This window comes from Podarcis vaucheri, assembly GCF_965113315.1.
Source record: "Podarcis vaucheri genome assembly, chromosome: 13".
NCBI lineage: Eukaryota > Metazoa > Chordata > Lepidosauria > Squamata > Lacertidae > Podarcis > Podarcis vaucheri.
Window position 1 is genome coordinate 11,838,068 of NC_138751.1, and position 14,986 is coordinate 11,853,053.

General features: G+C 43.6%; 1 protein-coding gene across 1 annotated transcript in view; it reads right to left on the reverse strand.

Annotated features, from left to right (window-relative positions):
• LOC309516468 (uncharacterized protein) overlaps window positions 1-13,242 on the reverse strand; it is a gene marked incomplete at both ends in the record, with an annotated part of 47,374 nt that extends 34,132 nt beyond the window's left edge. Inside the window, 5 exons of the mRNA XM_082195235.1 lie at window positions 469-1,366; window positions 5,553-5,679; window positions 9,947-10,174; window positions 11,361-11,948; window positions 12,955-13,242. Of these exons, the coding sequence (XP_082051361.1) occupies window positions 469-1,366; window positions 5,553-5,679; window positions 9,947-10,174; window positions 11,361-11,948; window positions 12,955-13,242 (2,129 nt within the window). The remainder of the gene's footprint in view (window positions 1-468; window positions 1,367-5,552; window positions 5,680-9,946; window positions 10,175-11,360; window positions 11,949-12,954) is intronic.
• Window positions 13,243-14,986: the final 1,744 nt, after the last annotated feature.

A 14,986-nucleotide genomic window follows, 5' to 3' on the forward strand; every position in this document is an offset into this window, starting at 1 on the left:
GCCCCTATACACGAGCTCACCCAATATTGGCACGTTTTGGCATGGAGCATGGTCAAATCTGGTGCACAGCCCTGCTGGATAGACTGATGGACTCAGTATAAGGCAGCTTCTCAAGTTCTTGTGTTCTTTTTCTTTTCTTCTCTCTGACCCCATCATCACCTCAGGAGAGGTTCAGGCCTCTTGGGAAGATAAGAGGGCATCTCTTTGGATGCAGGAGAAGAGTAAGGGGATGTGTAGGCATTCAAGTGGTTGGCTATCATCCACAGTTTCTTTCATACATGTAATCCCTGTTCATTGAAACCTCATAAGCAACTATGCTGGACATCACTAACATAAATTGATAAGACAATCTCTTCTGTAATTTTCATCATTTTAGGTAACATCCTTTCTTGATAAACCACAGGGAAATTACCATGACAACAAGTCTAGAGTGTAAATATAGAAATGACAAACTATTCTGTTATTTACATCTTTCTCCGAATCAGCTGCTCTCTGTTATTCAGCTCAGGCCTCACCACAATAATGTAGCATTTAGGGGAAAAGATGCAACCTAGCAGCCCAGCACTGGAAGCCAAGATGGAGAAGATCTCCACAGCCACCATGTATTTTCCTCTAGTGCTCAAGTACGTGGGAATAAAGGAGAACCAAACACTGCAGAAGACCAGCATGCTGAAGGTGATGAACTTGGCTTCATTGAAGCTGTCAGGCAACTTCCTGGCTAAGAAGGCCACAGTGAAGCTTATAATGGCCAGGAAGCCCATATAGCCTAAAACACCATAGAACATGAGAACTGACCCCTCATTACATAAGAATATAATTTCTTCATTGCTTGAATGCATGTCCACTTCTGGGAATGGTGCAGAGGTTGCCAGCCAGAAGACACAGATTCCTACTTGAATCACAGAGCAGGAAAGGACAATGGAGTAAGCCAGTTTTTTGCCTACCCACTTCCTGATTGTGGAATCTGGCTTGGTAGCCATGAATGCCAAAACCACTGAAATAGTCTTGGCCAAGATGCTAGAGAGGGCCACAGAGAAGACAATGCCAAAAGCCGTTTGTCGGAGTGGGCAGGTTGCCTTATTAGGCATTCCAATGAACATCAAGGAGCACAGGAAACACAAGAGGAGGGAGATGAGGAGAATGTAAGTGAGGCTTCTGTTATTGGCTTTGACGATGGCAGTGTTCCGGTGCTTAATGAAAATGCCAAGTACCAAAGCTGTGATCAAAGAGAATAAAAGTGCAGAGAAAGTTGAAATCATGGCCAAAGTTTCACCAAAGCCTAGGACATTTGGTTTCTTGGGAGTGCACTCATTCTGCTCTTCATTTGGATATTGATCCAAAGGACATCTGGCACAGGTTTCCAATCCTGAAAAAAGGTTGCATGACAATTGGATACAATCCGGAATATGCTTAAAAGTGTTTTTTTTAAAAACTCAGGACACCCCTTATCATAGTGTTTCCCCAAGGAAAATGTTTCAAAACTTTTAGTTCAAATGCTTGTGCCCTAGATGCTTTGAAAATAAAGCCATGCATTAAATAAAGTTATGCATGAAATCATTTCATATATGAGAAACTATTATTTGGGTGGTCCCCTCCATTTTCTTAGAACCACAGATACTTCATAATGAAATAAGAGAAATATTATAGCTGAAATCTTGGAAGCAAGAGGGGTGATTTTTATAGGATTTTAACACTGTCCCCAAAGAGCCTTGGTCTCAGAGAAAAAACCGCCACGTCTATTCCATCCTCACTTCCCCAAAACTTAAGTGTTGTCTTCCAGGACAAAATGTATGTACAGTGGTACCTCGGGTTAAGAAAATATTTCTTTCTGGAAGTCCGTTCTTAACCCGAAACTGTTCTTAACCTGAGGCACCACTTTAGCTAATGGGGCCTCAAGCTGCCTCCATGCTGCCGCCGCATGATTTCTGTTCTCATCCGGAAGCAAAGTTCTTAACCTGAGGTACTATTTTTGGGTTTGCGGAGTCTGTAACCTGATGCGGTACGACTGTATGAAATTTATGTCTTGATGCATCAAAACGGACTTGAGGTGAAGCTACACTAGTGGTTTATAAAGTTAAAATGTATTATTAAAATGTGACACCTCAGCAGTGAGCCACCAGCAATGGGAAACTGCATTAAACATTATGGAACATTATATTTCATAACGTTTAAAAGATCAATGTAGATACAGTGATGGAAAATCTTTACGTTACAGATAACGTCACATTCTTATGGTTTACTCCCTAGAAGGTTAAGATAATTTGTTCATAGTGGCAGCTTTTACTGAAACTGAAGGGAAATCAATATACTATTTTTAATAAACAATATAAATTGAGGCCATACAGAGCAAACCCCATTGCCCAGTTAAGAATTTACTAAAATTCTTAGATCACGGACTGCAGTTTCTTGAAGATGGACTTCTGGCAAGTGATGGGCTGCATCTCACAACGGTTGGGAGAAATGTTTTTGCAAAAAATCTCAGAAACCTCATCAGGAGGGCTTTAAACTGACTAATGTGGGGGAGGGAGACAGTGCTCCTGAAGGTAGGAGTCTATCAATTAATGAAGATGATCATCCAAATGTCATAGACCAAATGGAGCAAACAGCACGCGGACCTAGTGGTGGGAGGAAAAAATCCTTAAATAAGAGACACGGGGGAATGATTAATGGACTTCAATGTCTGTACACTAATGCGCAAAGCATGGGAAATAAACAAGATGAGCTTGAGCTCTTGGTACAGCAAACTAAATATGACATAATAGGCATCACTGAAACCTGGTGGGATAAGTCCCACGATTGGAATGTAATAATGGGGGGATACAATCTATTTCAGAGAAACAGACCAGACAAGAAAGGAGGAGGAGTGGCGTTATATGTCAGGGATGTGTATACCTGTGAAGAGATCCAAGATTTAGATCCTCAAAGCCAAAGTGAGAGCATTTGGGTCAAAATTAAGGGAGAGAAGAATAACAGAGACCTCATTGTGGGAGTTTACTATAGATCCCCAAGCCAAACGGAGGACATAGATGATGCCTTCCTGGAACAGATGGCCAAGCATGCAAAAGGAAGGGAGATAGTAGTAATGGGGGACTTCAATTACCCAGATATTTGTTGGACGTCAAACTCAGCCAAGAGCATAAGGTCAAACAGATTCCTCACTGGCCTTGCAGACAACTTCATTGTCCAGAAAGTGGGAGAAGCAACAAGAGGAACAGCCATTTTAGATCTGGTCCTAACCAATGTTGATGACCTGGTTAGTGGGGTAGAAGTGGAAGGATCATTAGGCGCGAGTGATCATGCTCTTCTGAAGTTTACTATACAGCGGAAAGGAGTAGCCAAGCATACTAGGACTCAATTTCTTGACTTTAAGAAAGCCGACTTCATAAAACTTAGGGAAGTGCTGGGTGAGATCCCATGGACAACAATACTAAAAGGAAAGGGAGTTCATGATGGCTGGGAGTTTGTTAAGAGGGAGATACTAAAAGCACAACGTCAGGCAATACCAATGAGACGGAAACATGGAAGGTGCCTAAAGAAGCCAGGGTGGCTATCTAAAGAACTTTTAACTGAATTAAGATTAAAAAAGGATGTGTACAAAAAATGGAAAAGGGGGGAAACCACCAAAGAGGAATTCAAACAAATAGCCAGCACGTGTAGACACAAAGTCAGAAAAGCTAAAGCACAGAATGAACTCAGGCTTGCTAGAGAGGTTAAAAGCAACAAAAAAGGCTTTTATGGGTATGTTCGTAGCAAAAGGAAGAACAAAGAAACAATGGGGTCACTCAGAGGAGAAGATGGTGAAATGCAAACAGGGGACACAGAAAGGGCTGAACTACTCAATGCCTTCTTTGCCTCAGTCTTCTCCGATAAAGAAAACAATGCCCGACCTGAAGAATTTGGAGCAAATGATTCAGCAAAGGAAACACAGCCCAGAATAACTAAGGAGATAGTACAAGAATATTTGGCTAGTTTAGATGTATTCAAGTCTCCAGGGCCAGATGAACTGCATCCAAGAGTATTAAAAGAACTGGCAGATCTCAGAACCACTGGCAGTCATCTTTGAGAATTCCTGGAGAACAGGCGAAGTCCCGGCAGACTGGAGGAGGGCAAATGTTGTCCCTATTTTCAAAAAGGGGAAAAGAGAGGACCCAAATAATTACCGCCCAGTCAGTCTGACATCAATACCAGGGAAGATTCTGGAGCAGATCATTAAGCAAACAGTCTGTGAGCACCTAGAAAGGAATGCTGTGATCACCAATAGTCAGCATGGATTTCTGAAAAATAAGTCATGTCAGACTAACCTGATCTCGTTTTTTGACAGAATTACAAGCCTGGTAGATGAAGGGAACGCAGTGGATGTAGCCTACCTTGATTTCAGCAAGGCATTTGACAAGGTGCCCCATGATATTCTTGTAAAGAAGCTGGTAAAATGCGGTCTTGACTATGCTACCACTCAGTGGATTTGTAACTGGCTGGCTGACCGAACCCAAAGGGTGCTCATCAATGGTTCCTCTTCATCCTGGAAAAGAGTGACTAGTGGGGTGCCACAGGGTTCTGTCTTGGGCCCGGTCTTATTCAACATCTTTATCAACGACTTGGATGATGGACTCAAGGGCATCCTGATCAAATTTGCAGATGACACCAAACTGGGAGGGGTGGCTAACACCCCAGAGGACAGGATCACACTTCAAAACGACCTTGACAGATTAGAGAACTGGGCAAAAATAAACAAGATGAATTTTAACAGGGAGAAATGTAAAGTATTGCACTTGGGCAAAACAAATGAGAGGCACAAATACAAGATGGGTGACACCTGGCTTGAGAGCAGTACATGTGAAAAGGATCTAGGAGTCTTGGTTGACCACAAACTTGACATGAGCCAACAGTGTGACGCGGCAGCTAAAAAAGCCAATGCAATTCTGGGCTGCATCAATAGGAGTATAGCATCTAGATCAAGGGAAGTAATAGTGCCACTGTATTCTGCTCTGGTCAGACCACACCTGGAGTACTGTGTCCAGTTCTGGGCACCACAATTCAAGAAGGACACTGACAAACTGGAACGTGTCCAGAGGAGGGCAACCAAAATGGTCAAAGGCCTGGAAACGATGCCTTATGAGGAACGGCTAAGGGAGCTGGGCATGTTTAGCCTGGAGAAGAGGAGGTTAAGGGGTGATATGATAGCCATGTTCAAATATATAAAAGGATGTCACATAGAGGAGGGAGAAAGGTTGTTTTCTGCTGCTCCAGAGAAGCGGACACGGAGCAATGGATCCAAACTACAAGAAAGAAGATTCCACCTAAACATTAGGAAGAACTTCCTGACAGTAAGAGCTGTTCGACAGTGGAATTTGCTGCCAAGGAGTGTGGTGGAGTCTCCTACTTTGGAGGTCTTTAAGCAGAGGCTTGACAACCATATGTCAGGAGTGCTCTGATGGTGTTTCCTGCTTGGCAGGGGGTTGGAATCGATGGCCCTTGTGGTCTCTTCCAACTCTATGATTCTATGATTCTATGATTCTAAAATAACTTTTATATGCTAATATGGCATCTCTCACCCTTCTCATTTGAGAACATCCCATGAGGACACGGATCACAAGCATAACAACAGAATTTCTTCCCCTCCTTCTTTTTCTTCTCATAACCAGGAAGGCAGTTGGCATTACATAAGGAAATGGGTGGCACCTATCCAAAGAGACATGAAGAGGTTAATATTAAGAAATTGTTTTAGGGATAACATCAGGTGATCTATCCGTAAATAGGAGGGCCAGAAATGTTAACTGTAGGATCCATATGTGCCCAGGTGCCACATGCCTTGGGAGGAAAAAGGTACAGCTCTTCTTTTTAAAAAATAATAATATATTGACTGTTTTCACATAACAAATTATTCCAACAATTGTATTTCCCCCATTTTTTTCCTCCCCATCTTCCTCACATACCCCTCCCTCCCCCTGCAACATCTCTCACTTCCTCTTTCTGATTTAACACATATTATTCTCTGCATGTTATAAAGATGTAAAAATCTCTAAATTATCCATCTATTATATTAACAAATTTGTGTATGTTTATTCAAAACCTGTGAAGAAGTCCAATTCAGGCTCCAGCTTTCTTAAGCAGGGTTTCCAGCCTCAGTCAGTTACTGGAAACAACTTTTGTCATTCCTGACCAGACCTTGCTGCTTCTTGTTTCTTGTGACCTTTGACCCTTGTCTTTCTTGACCCCCAGATTGTCTGACTACATGAACTGAGATACTCATGACCTTAGGACTGGACTGGACCTTTTATGCGGACTCTGCCTCCAGGCAAGCACCCCCCTGAGACTTAACTGGTTGTCTGGCTTCTCCCTCCACTGAGCTCTGCCATGGCTGGCAGCACAGGACAATGACAAGCAGCTGGATTCCTGTACTGAGGCATTGAGAGGAGCCTGAATCCTTTGTCCAGCAACCCATGGAGTACATGGATAGGCAGCTGGGCTCCAGGGCACTCCGAGCAAGGCATAATAATAATAATAATAATAATAATAATAATAATAATAATAATTTATTATTTATACCCCGCCCATCTGGCTGGGCCTCCCCAGCCACTCTGGGCAGCTTCCACAGAAACCAAAAATACAATAAAATATCAAACGTTAAAAACTTCCCTGAACAGGGCTGCCTTAAGATGTCTCCTGAATGTCAGGTAGTTGTTTATCGCTTTGACATCTGCTGGAAGGGCGTTCCACAGGGCGGGCGCCACTACCGAGAAGGCCCTCTGCCTGGTTCCCTGTAGCTTTGCTTCTCGCAATGAGGGAACCGCCAGAAGGCCCTCGGCGCTGGACCTCAGTGTCCGGGTAGAACGATGGGGGTGGAGACGCTCCTTCAGGTATACTGGACTGAGGCCGTTTAGGGCTTTAAAGGTCAGCACCAACACTTTGAATTGTGCTCGGAAACGTACTGGGAGCCAATGCAGGTCTTTCAAGACCGGTGTTATATGGTCTCGGCGGCCGCCCCCACTCACCAGTCTAGCTGCCGCATTCTGGATTAGTTGTAGTTTCCGAGTCACCTTCAAAGGTAGCCCCACGTAGAGTGCATTGCAGTAGTCCAAGCGGGAGATAACCAGAGCATGCACCACTCTGGCGAGACAGTCCGCAGGCAGATAGGGTCTCAGCCTACATACCAAATGGAGCTGGTAAACAGCTGCCCTGGACACAGATTTGACCTGTGCCTCCATGGACAGCTGTGAGTCCAAAATGACTCCCAGGCTGCGCACCTGGTCCTTCAGGGGCACAGTTACCTCATTCAGGACCAGGGAATCCTCCACACCTGCCCGTCTCCTGTCCCCCAAAAACAGTACTTCTGTCTTGTCAGGATTCAACCTCAATCTGTTAGCCGCCATCCATCCTCCAACTGCCTCCAGACACTCACAAAGGACCTTCACCACCTTCACTGGTTCTGATTTGAAAGAGAGGTAGAGCTGGGTATCATCCGCATACTGATGAACACCCAGCCCAAACCTCCTGATGATCTCTCCCAGCGGCCGCATGTAAATGTTGAAAAGCATGGGGGAGAGGACAGAACCCTGAGGCATCCTACAAGTGAGAGCCCAGGGGTCTGAAGACTCATCCCCCACCACCACTTTCTGAACACAGCCCAGGAGGAAGGAGCGGAACCACTGTATAACAGTGCCCCCAGCTCCCAGCCCCTCAAGACGGTCCAGAAGGATGCTATGGTTGATGGTATCAAACGCCGCTGAGAGATCCAGCAGAACTAGGAAACAGCTCTCACCTTTGTCCCTAGCCCGCCGGAGATCATCAACCAGTGCGACCAAGGCAGTTTCAGTCCCATGATGAGGCCTGAATCCCGACTGAAAGGGATCCAAATGGTCCGCTTCTTCCAGGCGTGCCTGGAGTTGTTCAGCAACCGCTCGCTCAATCACCTTGCCCAGGAATGGAAGATTTGAGACTGGGCGATAGTTGGCCATCGTGGCCGCATCTAAAGATGGTTTTTTAAGAAGCGGTTTAATAACCACCTCTTTCAGCAGGTCTGGGAAGGCTCCCTCACGGAGGGAAGCATTCACCACCCCACGAAGCCCATCGCCCAGTCCTTCCCGGCTAGCTTTTATAAGCCAGGATGGGCAAGGATCCAGGAGACAGGTGGTTGGTTTCACTCGTCCAAGCAGCCTGTCCACATCCTCGGAGGTAACAGATTGGAATTGATCCCACTCAACTTGACTAGACAGAACTCTAGCACTCTCCCACCCCGGCCCTGCTCCCACGGTGGAGTCTACTTCTTCCCGAATCTGAGCGATTTTATCTGCAAAAAGCTTTGCAAAATCATTGCAGGAGAACATGTGGCCCGTACTGGGCCCCGATGTTGCAGGTGGTTCCGCTAAATTGTGAACCACCTGAAAAAGTCTTCTGCTGCTGTTTTCTGCAGATGCAATAGAGGCGGTGAAGAAATTCTTCTTCGCCGCCGCTATCGCCACTTGGTAGGCTCGACGTTGAGCTCTAACCTGTGTCCGGTCAGATGCTTAATGCGGCGAAGGTGGAAAAATGTCGCCTTGGCTGTTGCTGTAACTTGCGCTTCCATGGAAAGGGAGGCGTCCAGGATTACACCCAAACTCTTAACGGAAGGCAATGGCACTAAATGGGCACCCGCAAAAGAAGGGAGTTGGTCCCTCATCCCCATGCCATCCTGACCCAGCCATAGGACCTCTGTCTTCGAAGGATTTAGTTTCAATTGGCTCCCAAGAAACCATCCAGCCACAGCTTCCAAGCATCTGGTCAGTGTATTCGGTGCCGAGTCGGTGTGGCCATCCATCAGCAGATAGAGCTGAGTGTCATCAGCATATTGGTGACAGCCCAGCCCAAAGCTCCGGATAATCTGGGCAAGGGGGCGCATAAAGATGTTAAAAAGCATTGGGGAGAGAATTGCGCGCTGTGGCACTCCACACACCAAGGAATGGCGCGACGACATATCCCTCCCTAGTGCCACCCTCTGTCCCCAACCAGAGATAAAAGAGCACAGCCAGTTACAGGCTATGCCCTGTATCCCCACATCTGTGAGGCGGTGGTCCAGAAGATCATGATCAACCATGTCAAAGGCTGCTGACAAATCTAAAAGGATCAGCAGTCCTGACCCGCCTCGATCCAGTTGTCTACGAAGATCATTTGTTAGGGCAACCAGAGCCGTCTCGGTCCCAAAACCAGGACGGAAACCGGACTGAAATGGATCTAAAGCCGGTTTCCTCCAGAAACCTACCAAGCTGTTCAGCAACTGCTCTCTCAATTACCTTACCCAGATATGGAAGATTTGAAACTGGGCGGTAATTGGATAGGTCTAAGGGATCTAATGAAGTTTTCTTTAAGAATGGACACACTACTGCTTCCTTCAGTTCCCCTGGGAATGTCCCCGTATCAAGGGACAAATTGATAATTTCAACCAGGGGAGTCCGCGCAACATCTGTACACTCCCTAATCAGCCAAGATGGGCACGGATCAAGGAGGCAAGTGGTGGGCCTACCAACTTGGAGGAATCTATCCACATCATTGGCAGGGAGGTCACAGCGGAGCAACAGGACTTTCTCCGCAAAAAAGCTTGCGAATGCCTCACAGCTGTGGTCCCTATGATGGCAACCCAACACTAGAGTCTCAAGCGGTAATAGAAAAACTCATGAAGATTACAATGTTCATTCACAAAGATACAGTTAGCGAAGCATTCTATCTAATGCCACTAAATAGAGAGCTGCCTTGGGGATTTCACAAACAAGCATGTAGGAGGACACTCTCCAATAACCATTGCTGTTTCTTAGTTTGACATGTTTTCTTTGCACATTACTCTTTTTGTACCAGTAGTTCATTTTATATTTACTAATACAATTATTATTGGCAGCATTATTAGTAGTGGCAGCAATAGTTGGGCAACACTAGTCAAAGCTAGACAAGCCACTCCTGTGTGCAGTGATTTCCTTACCTGAGTGAAGGCTCTGTGCCATTGAATTCTGTTCCCGTTAATGGTGAGCTCTTTTCCAGGAGGGGCCTGAGGATCCAGCCTTCCGACTTTGACTCTGACATAGGAATTATTTGGGAAAGTGACCAGGTTTGTAATATCATATCCAGCTGCTAATTCTCCATGTTCATTGAATGTAATTTCATCCCCAGCACTGTTGTTGAATGAGAGCCTCTGCAGGAATGAGTATAGCTGGGTGGAAAGAGAATCAAAAGTTCTATGTAGTCTTGTAATAGCCTTACTAAGACAATTCAATAGTTTTCATGGAAAAAAATAAGTTCTTTTCCTCCAGGAGTCCACCACTTCAGTTCCCAATGGAGGGGACCCACATTTCAGCAGGGAAATCATGAATCAGTGTAAACTCAAGAGTCAGGAGATACGTTTCAGAGCAGCCTTTGTTAAGATTCAATATATAAAACGAATTTGAGGTGATGGACACGAAAAGGGCCAGGAGCTCGTTTTGAGAAGTCTTGTGTGAGTATATGTTCCTGGGGAGTAGGGATTATTTAGGACACACAGTAGAGCAGTGTGCAATTGATCTCTAATATGGAAGTCCTCACCTCTAAAGGGAATATGTTCTAGGTGGACATGTGAAGGGGCTCCCACAGCAATCAATGGCAGACTGGCTACAACCTTTGCCACACCTCAAGATGTATTGGACTCTTCCACCAGCCATCACATATCCAACACAAGTGGAGGGCATCAGCTCTTGGCTACAGCATGGCACACCACTGTGCTCTACACAGGACATAAGAAATGAGAGGGGCTTTATTGATAATATACATAATGTCCCTAGAATTCATGTACTTCTACAAGAAAGGCCACCTGCCACTGAAAAATAATCTTTACTTTGCTGGAGGTCAGGCAGGGTAAGTTCAAGGAAATATTTTCTAGAATCATAGGATCATATAATTATAGAGTTGGAAGGGATCACAATAAAATTAGTTAATGTTCATTTTGTTGTATTAAGATTTATTATTTTATTTATTATAAAAAAAATCACAACCCATATCGTACATCAATGAAGTGCACAACACTGAGCAGGTTGTAAAGACTTTGTAAGAGGAAACACTACCTGCCAAGGCTCTACATTCTGAGGAAAGAGTCTGTTTCCGTCCATTGTCCTTCTGCAGATGGCTTCAGATGAGTACCTAATATGTAAGGCATGTGCCAGAGCATAGACAGCATTATAGATACTGTAGCTGTGGCCAGTCATGCTCATTTCAAAAAATGGTGCAGGAAGGTTCTCCAGCATCTCCTCTCCAGTACATGTACCCATAATGAGTGCTAATGCAGATGAGTTTGAAACTGAACAAAGAAATGATTGTTCCCAGAAATCCTTGATGAAACCATCTGCATCTTGTCCAGATGGCTTTACATCCTGCAGAAAGTCTGAGAAGTCTTGAATCTCCTTGGAGTGAATTGTAATGGAGATAGCACCTTGGAGCATTTGTATATTAGGGTCAATCAGTTTTCCTACAATATTTGATATGAAATCTATTTGGGCTGCTGTAATCCATACTTTCCCTTCAAGTTCGTTCCTCACAGATTGAGGAAGAATTAGCTGAATCATATTCCATGCAATAAAAACAGACGTGAGCCATATAATAGATGTACTTTCTCCATATATAACAATCGCATTTGCTTTGCTTTTCATGAAAGTTTGTAAGAGAAGCTTTGATTGATCCACTATATCAAATACTTTATCGCTGAATTGCAGATAGTATTCTGTTCTTTCTGTGAATGCTGAGCAGATTTCATTCTTCAAGAGCATTGGTTCAATGGTCTTCAAGAATTGTTCTCCAGCTTCATTAGCTGGAGTGATGAGCCCAACCCATTTCCATCTGAAATGCAGAAGTAACTGGATAATTCCCTTGTACTGAAGATCTTCATTGGGGACCATGCGATAAAAGGAAGCGAATTTGATGTGATCATTTATGGCGTGTTCAAATGAACCATATGAAATCTGAAAAAGAAAAAAGCCAAACTTTTCCATGTGGAAACAAGAATTCACAACACACTCATTTATGTAATATAAATCCTATGCATTCTATCTTTTCTAATCTTAGAGAAAGGGCCACCCTCCCATTTACCTAGAAAAACACACAAAACAATCTTGCTCATTTATTTATGTAGATATTGATTCCTATTATTGTAGAGTCATCACAGTCGCATACTTGTACACATGTATTTTGTCAAAACCAGGAGAGCATTTATCCCTGCTTGTTTCCACATACTGCTTGGATACATCAACAAAACTTGATTGTGGAAATGCAGGGAGACAAAGCATGGATCATGTTCTTTTGGTCTATAACCTTTAAAGCAGTTGTGGAGAGACTTTGATGGTTTATGTACTAAGAACTCTCATGGGAGTTCTCCTATAGGTTTCTTGAATATAAAACGTTTTATTCTTCTGTGATCAACAATAAACCATTACTGCATATATAATGAAAATAAAATACCAGCAAAGATTAAGGAAACTACAATGAAGTTCAGTATTGTAGGAGAACAACACAAAATTGGTATCAATATTTCTCTTTCCCTAAATGCCAGAAAAATAACAAGAAAAATGCTTTTCATTAGCCTCTGAAAGAGGACAATGCTGAATAACATCACACTTCCATAAGGTGGGAATTTCATGATTCCTAGGGAGAGGACCATTCTTGTCTTGAGTTATTTATGCCTGTGCAAGCGATTATCAACAGCATGAATTGGGATTGGTACTTATCAGACAGCTAGGACAATGCTTGCAGAATTGAAATAATGTGAGCCCAATGCTCCAGTAAATATATTAAACACACATCTTTGGGAACATATCTCTCATAAAAGTTGGTTTATGCACATACTAACGTCCTCAAGTATATCAATATATCGCAACCATTTTCCTTTTTCACTTGATACTTTTGAATCAACAGCTTCCTAGTGGAAGGAGTGTAGATTGAACTATGGTATGAAAAATCTATTTTATGTACCTGTGGAATCTTGTAAAGACCTAAGACGTCTGCCATGGATGAGGAGGTGTGAGAGGTAAGTCCCCCAATGACTCCTACTATTTTTTTCTGAATTCTACATATGTAGTTGGGGGCAAAGTGATGTGATTTAAAGAGCAGATCCAGAGTGTTTTTGTAGGTCATCCTTGAATCAGAATAGCTATCATAAATGTGGAATCCAAGCGTGGCATTGGGCAAGATCTTGGGATTCCCATTGATCTCATCAACAGCAAAGACCAAGGCGAGGATGTGCTGGTAGAACTTTCTCATCACCCTACAAATAAAGTGTGTTACTATTTTATGGGGAATAAAGCAGTGCACAACATCGAGATGTGAGATATTGAACTGCCTCTGTTAAATATTCATGTAAATATTGAAATTGCTTCGTCCTTTTAGAGTTAATTTTTGGATGTTTCCTCCATCCAAGTCAGATTTTTATTTGTCTGAAAACATAGATTGAGAAGAGATATTCATTTACTAAGCTTCAGGTTTTTTAACCATGTTGCTCTTTTTCACTAGAAACAAGAACTTTGCCACATGGCTATGCTACAGTTATTGAAATCAGTTCGATATCCCTCTGTCAGTACGCAGCTGTCCTTAGCAATAGAAATGCTATCATATTAAATAAAGGAATTGGCAGCTGCCATTTTGAATATGAAGAATGCCCAGTGATGAGCTAGCAGTGATGATGGTAAAAGGGCTCTCCTCCCATTATTACTAAGCGTATTTAAAATGTATCCCTGATTGTTTGCAATGTACTTTAGACATGGCTTCCATTTTGTAACATCCTTCACTAAAGGAGCTCAAGCTGGGCTTCATTGCTCTCCTCTCCCCCCTAGCATACTCACAAAAGTGCCTAAGTCGTAGGTGGCCCAGCAAATGGAGATTTGCACCCAAATATCGCCAATAAAAGGTTGCCATGATATATTACTGTGGGGAGGAGGATCAGTGGCTAGAGAGCAAGTGGTGGTGATCTGAAACTGCATCAGCTCAAACACAGTTGAAGTTTCATATCTTCATCTTTACCAGCACTGCGTCCACAACCAGCTATCAGGAAGAGCTTTTCAGTGTTGAATATTCATTTGTTGTCTGGCCAAGAGAGACTGATTTAGAGATGGAATGAGTCTCAGACAGAATTGCGTGATACAATTGGAGCCAGTCAAATGGTATGCAGTGCACTCTCTGTTCCATTTTTGCTGGATCAGTTTTGATTATTGTGGCCAGAGGAGGTAGTGAATGCACTTGAAGTTGTCAAACTGACCCCTTGACCCTTGTCTGTCTTGGCTTTTAAAATAGAGCTTTATAGGATTGACTGGCAGCAGCAGACTTGGGTACTATGATGCCCTTAGTGAGGCTGAAAATTTGCACCCACGTAGACCTTGCATTGCCTTCCCTTAGGAAGGAGTCACAAGGCTCTGGCAGGGTCCTAGAGTCCTTCCACCTAGTTCCCAAAGCTGAAAAATTGCTAACTAGGCTTTATGAAGGAGGCAGGAGGACTCCAGGACCTTGTCAGATGCTCATGGCCCTCTCCTCAAGCCCAGCGCCTGGCTTACATGGCTTTGAGGCAGTGCTCCCCTGGCTCTGTCTCCGATGTGTATACACTGCTTGCACAACCCTAATTCAGCCTCTTTGACTGGGGAAGTTCAGTGAGTTTTCTATGCTTCACTGGAGGATGGAGAAATACCATCCAACTTGAAGCAGGTTATGGTGCGCCTCCTCTTTACTCTGAACCAAGAATAAAACATTCTTATAAATTCTTACGACTTTTGTTTTAAAATAAATATTTTTTCATAGCTTTTTTCCCAAAGCAAAAGTACTTTCTAGACAGATCTAAATGTATAAAGCATAAAGGAAATAATCTTAAGGTCCGATGGGCATTTTCCAGGGCCCGCTTCAACGATCTCCCTTCAGCTCTCCTAGAGGGAAGATACAATAAAATACCGATCGAACAAAGATTGTGTCCCTGTAACAGCAATGAAATCGAATCCATTGGGCATGTCATCTTATACTGCCC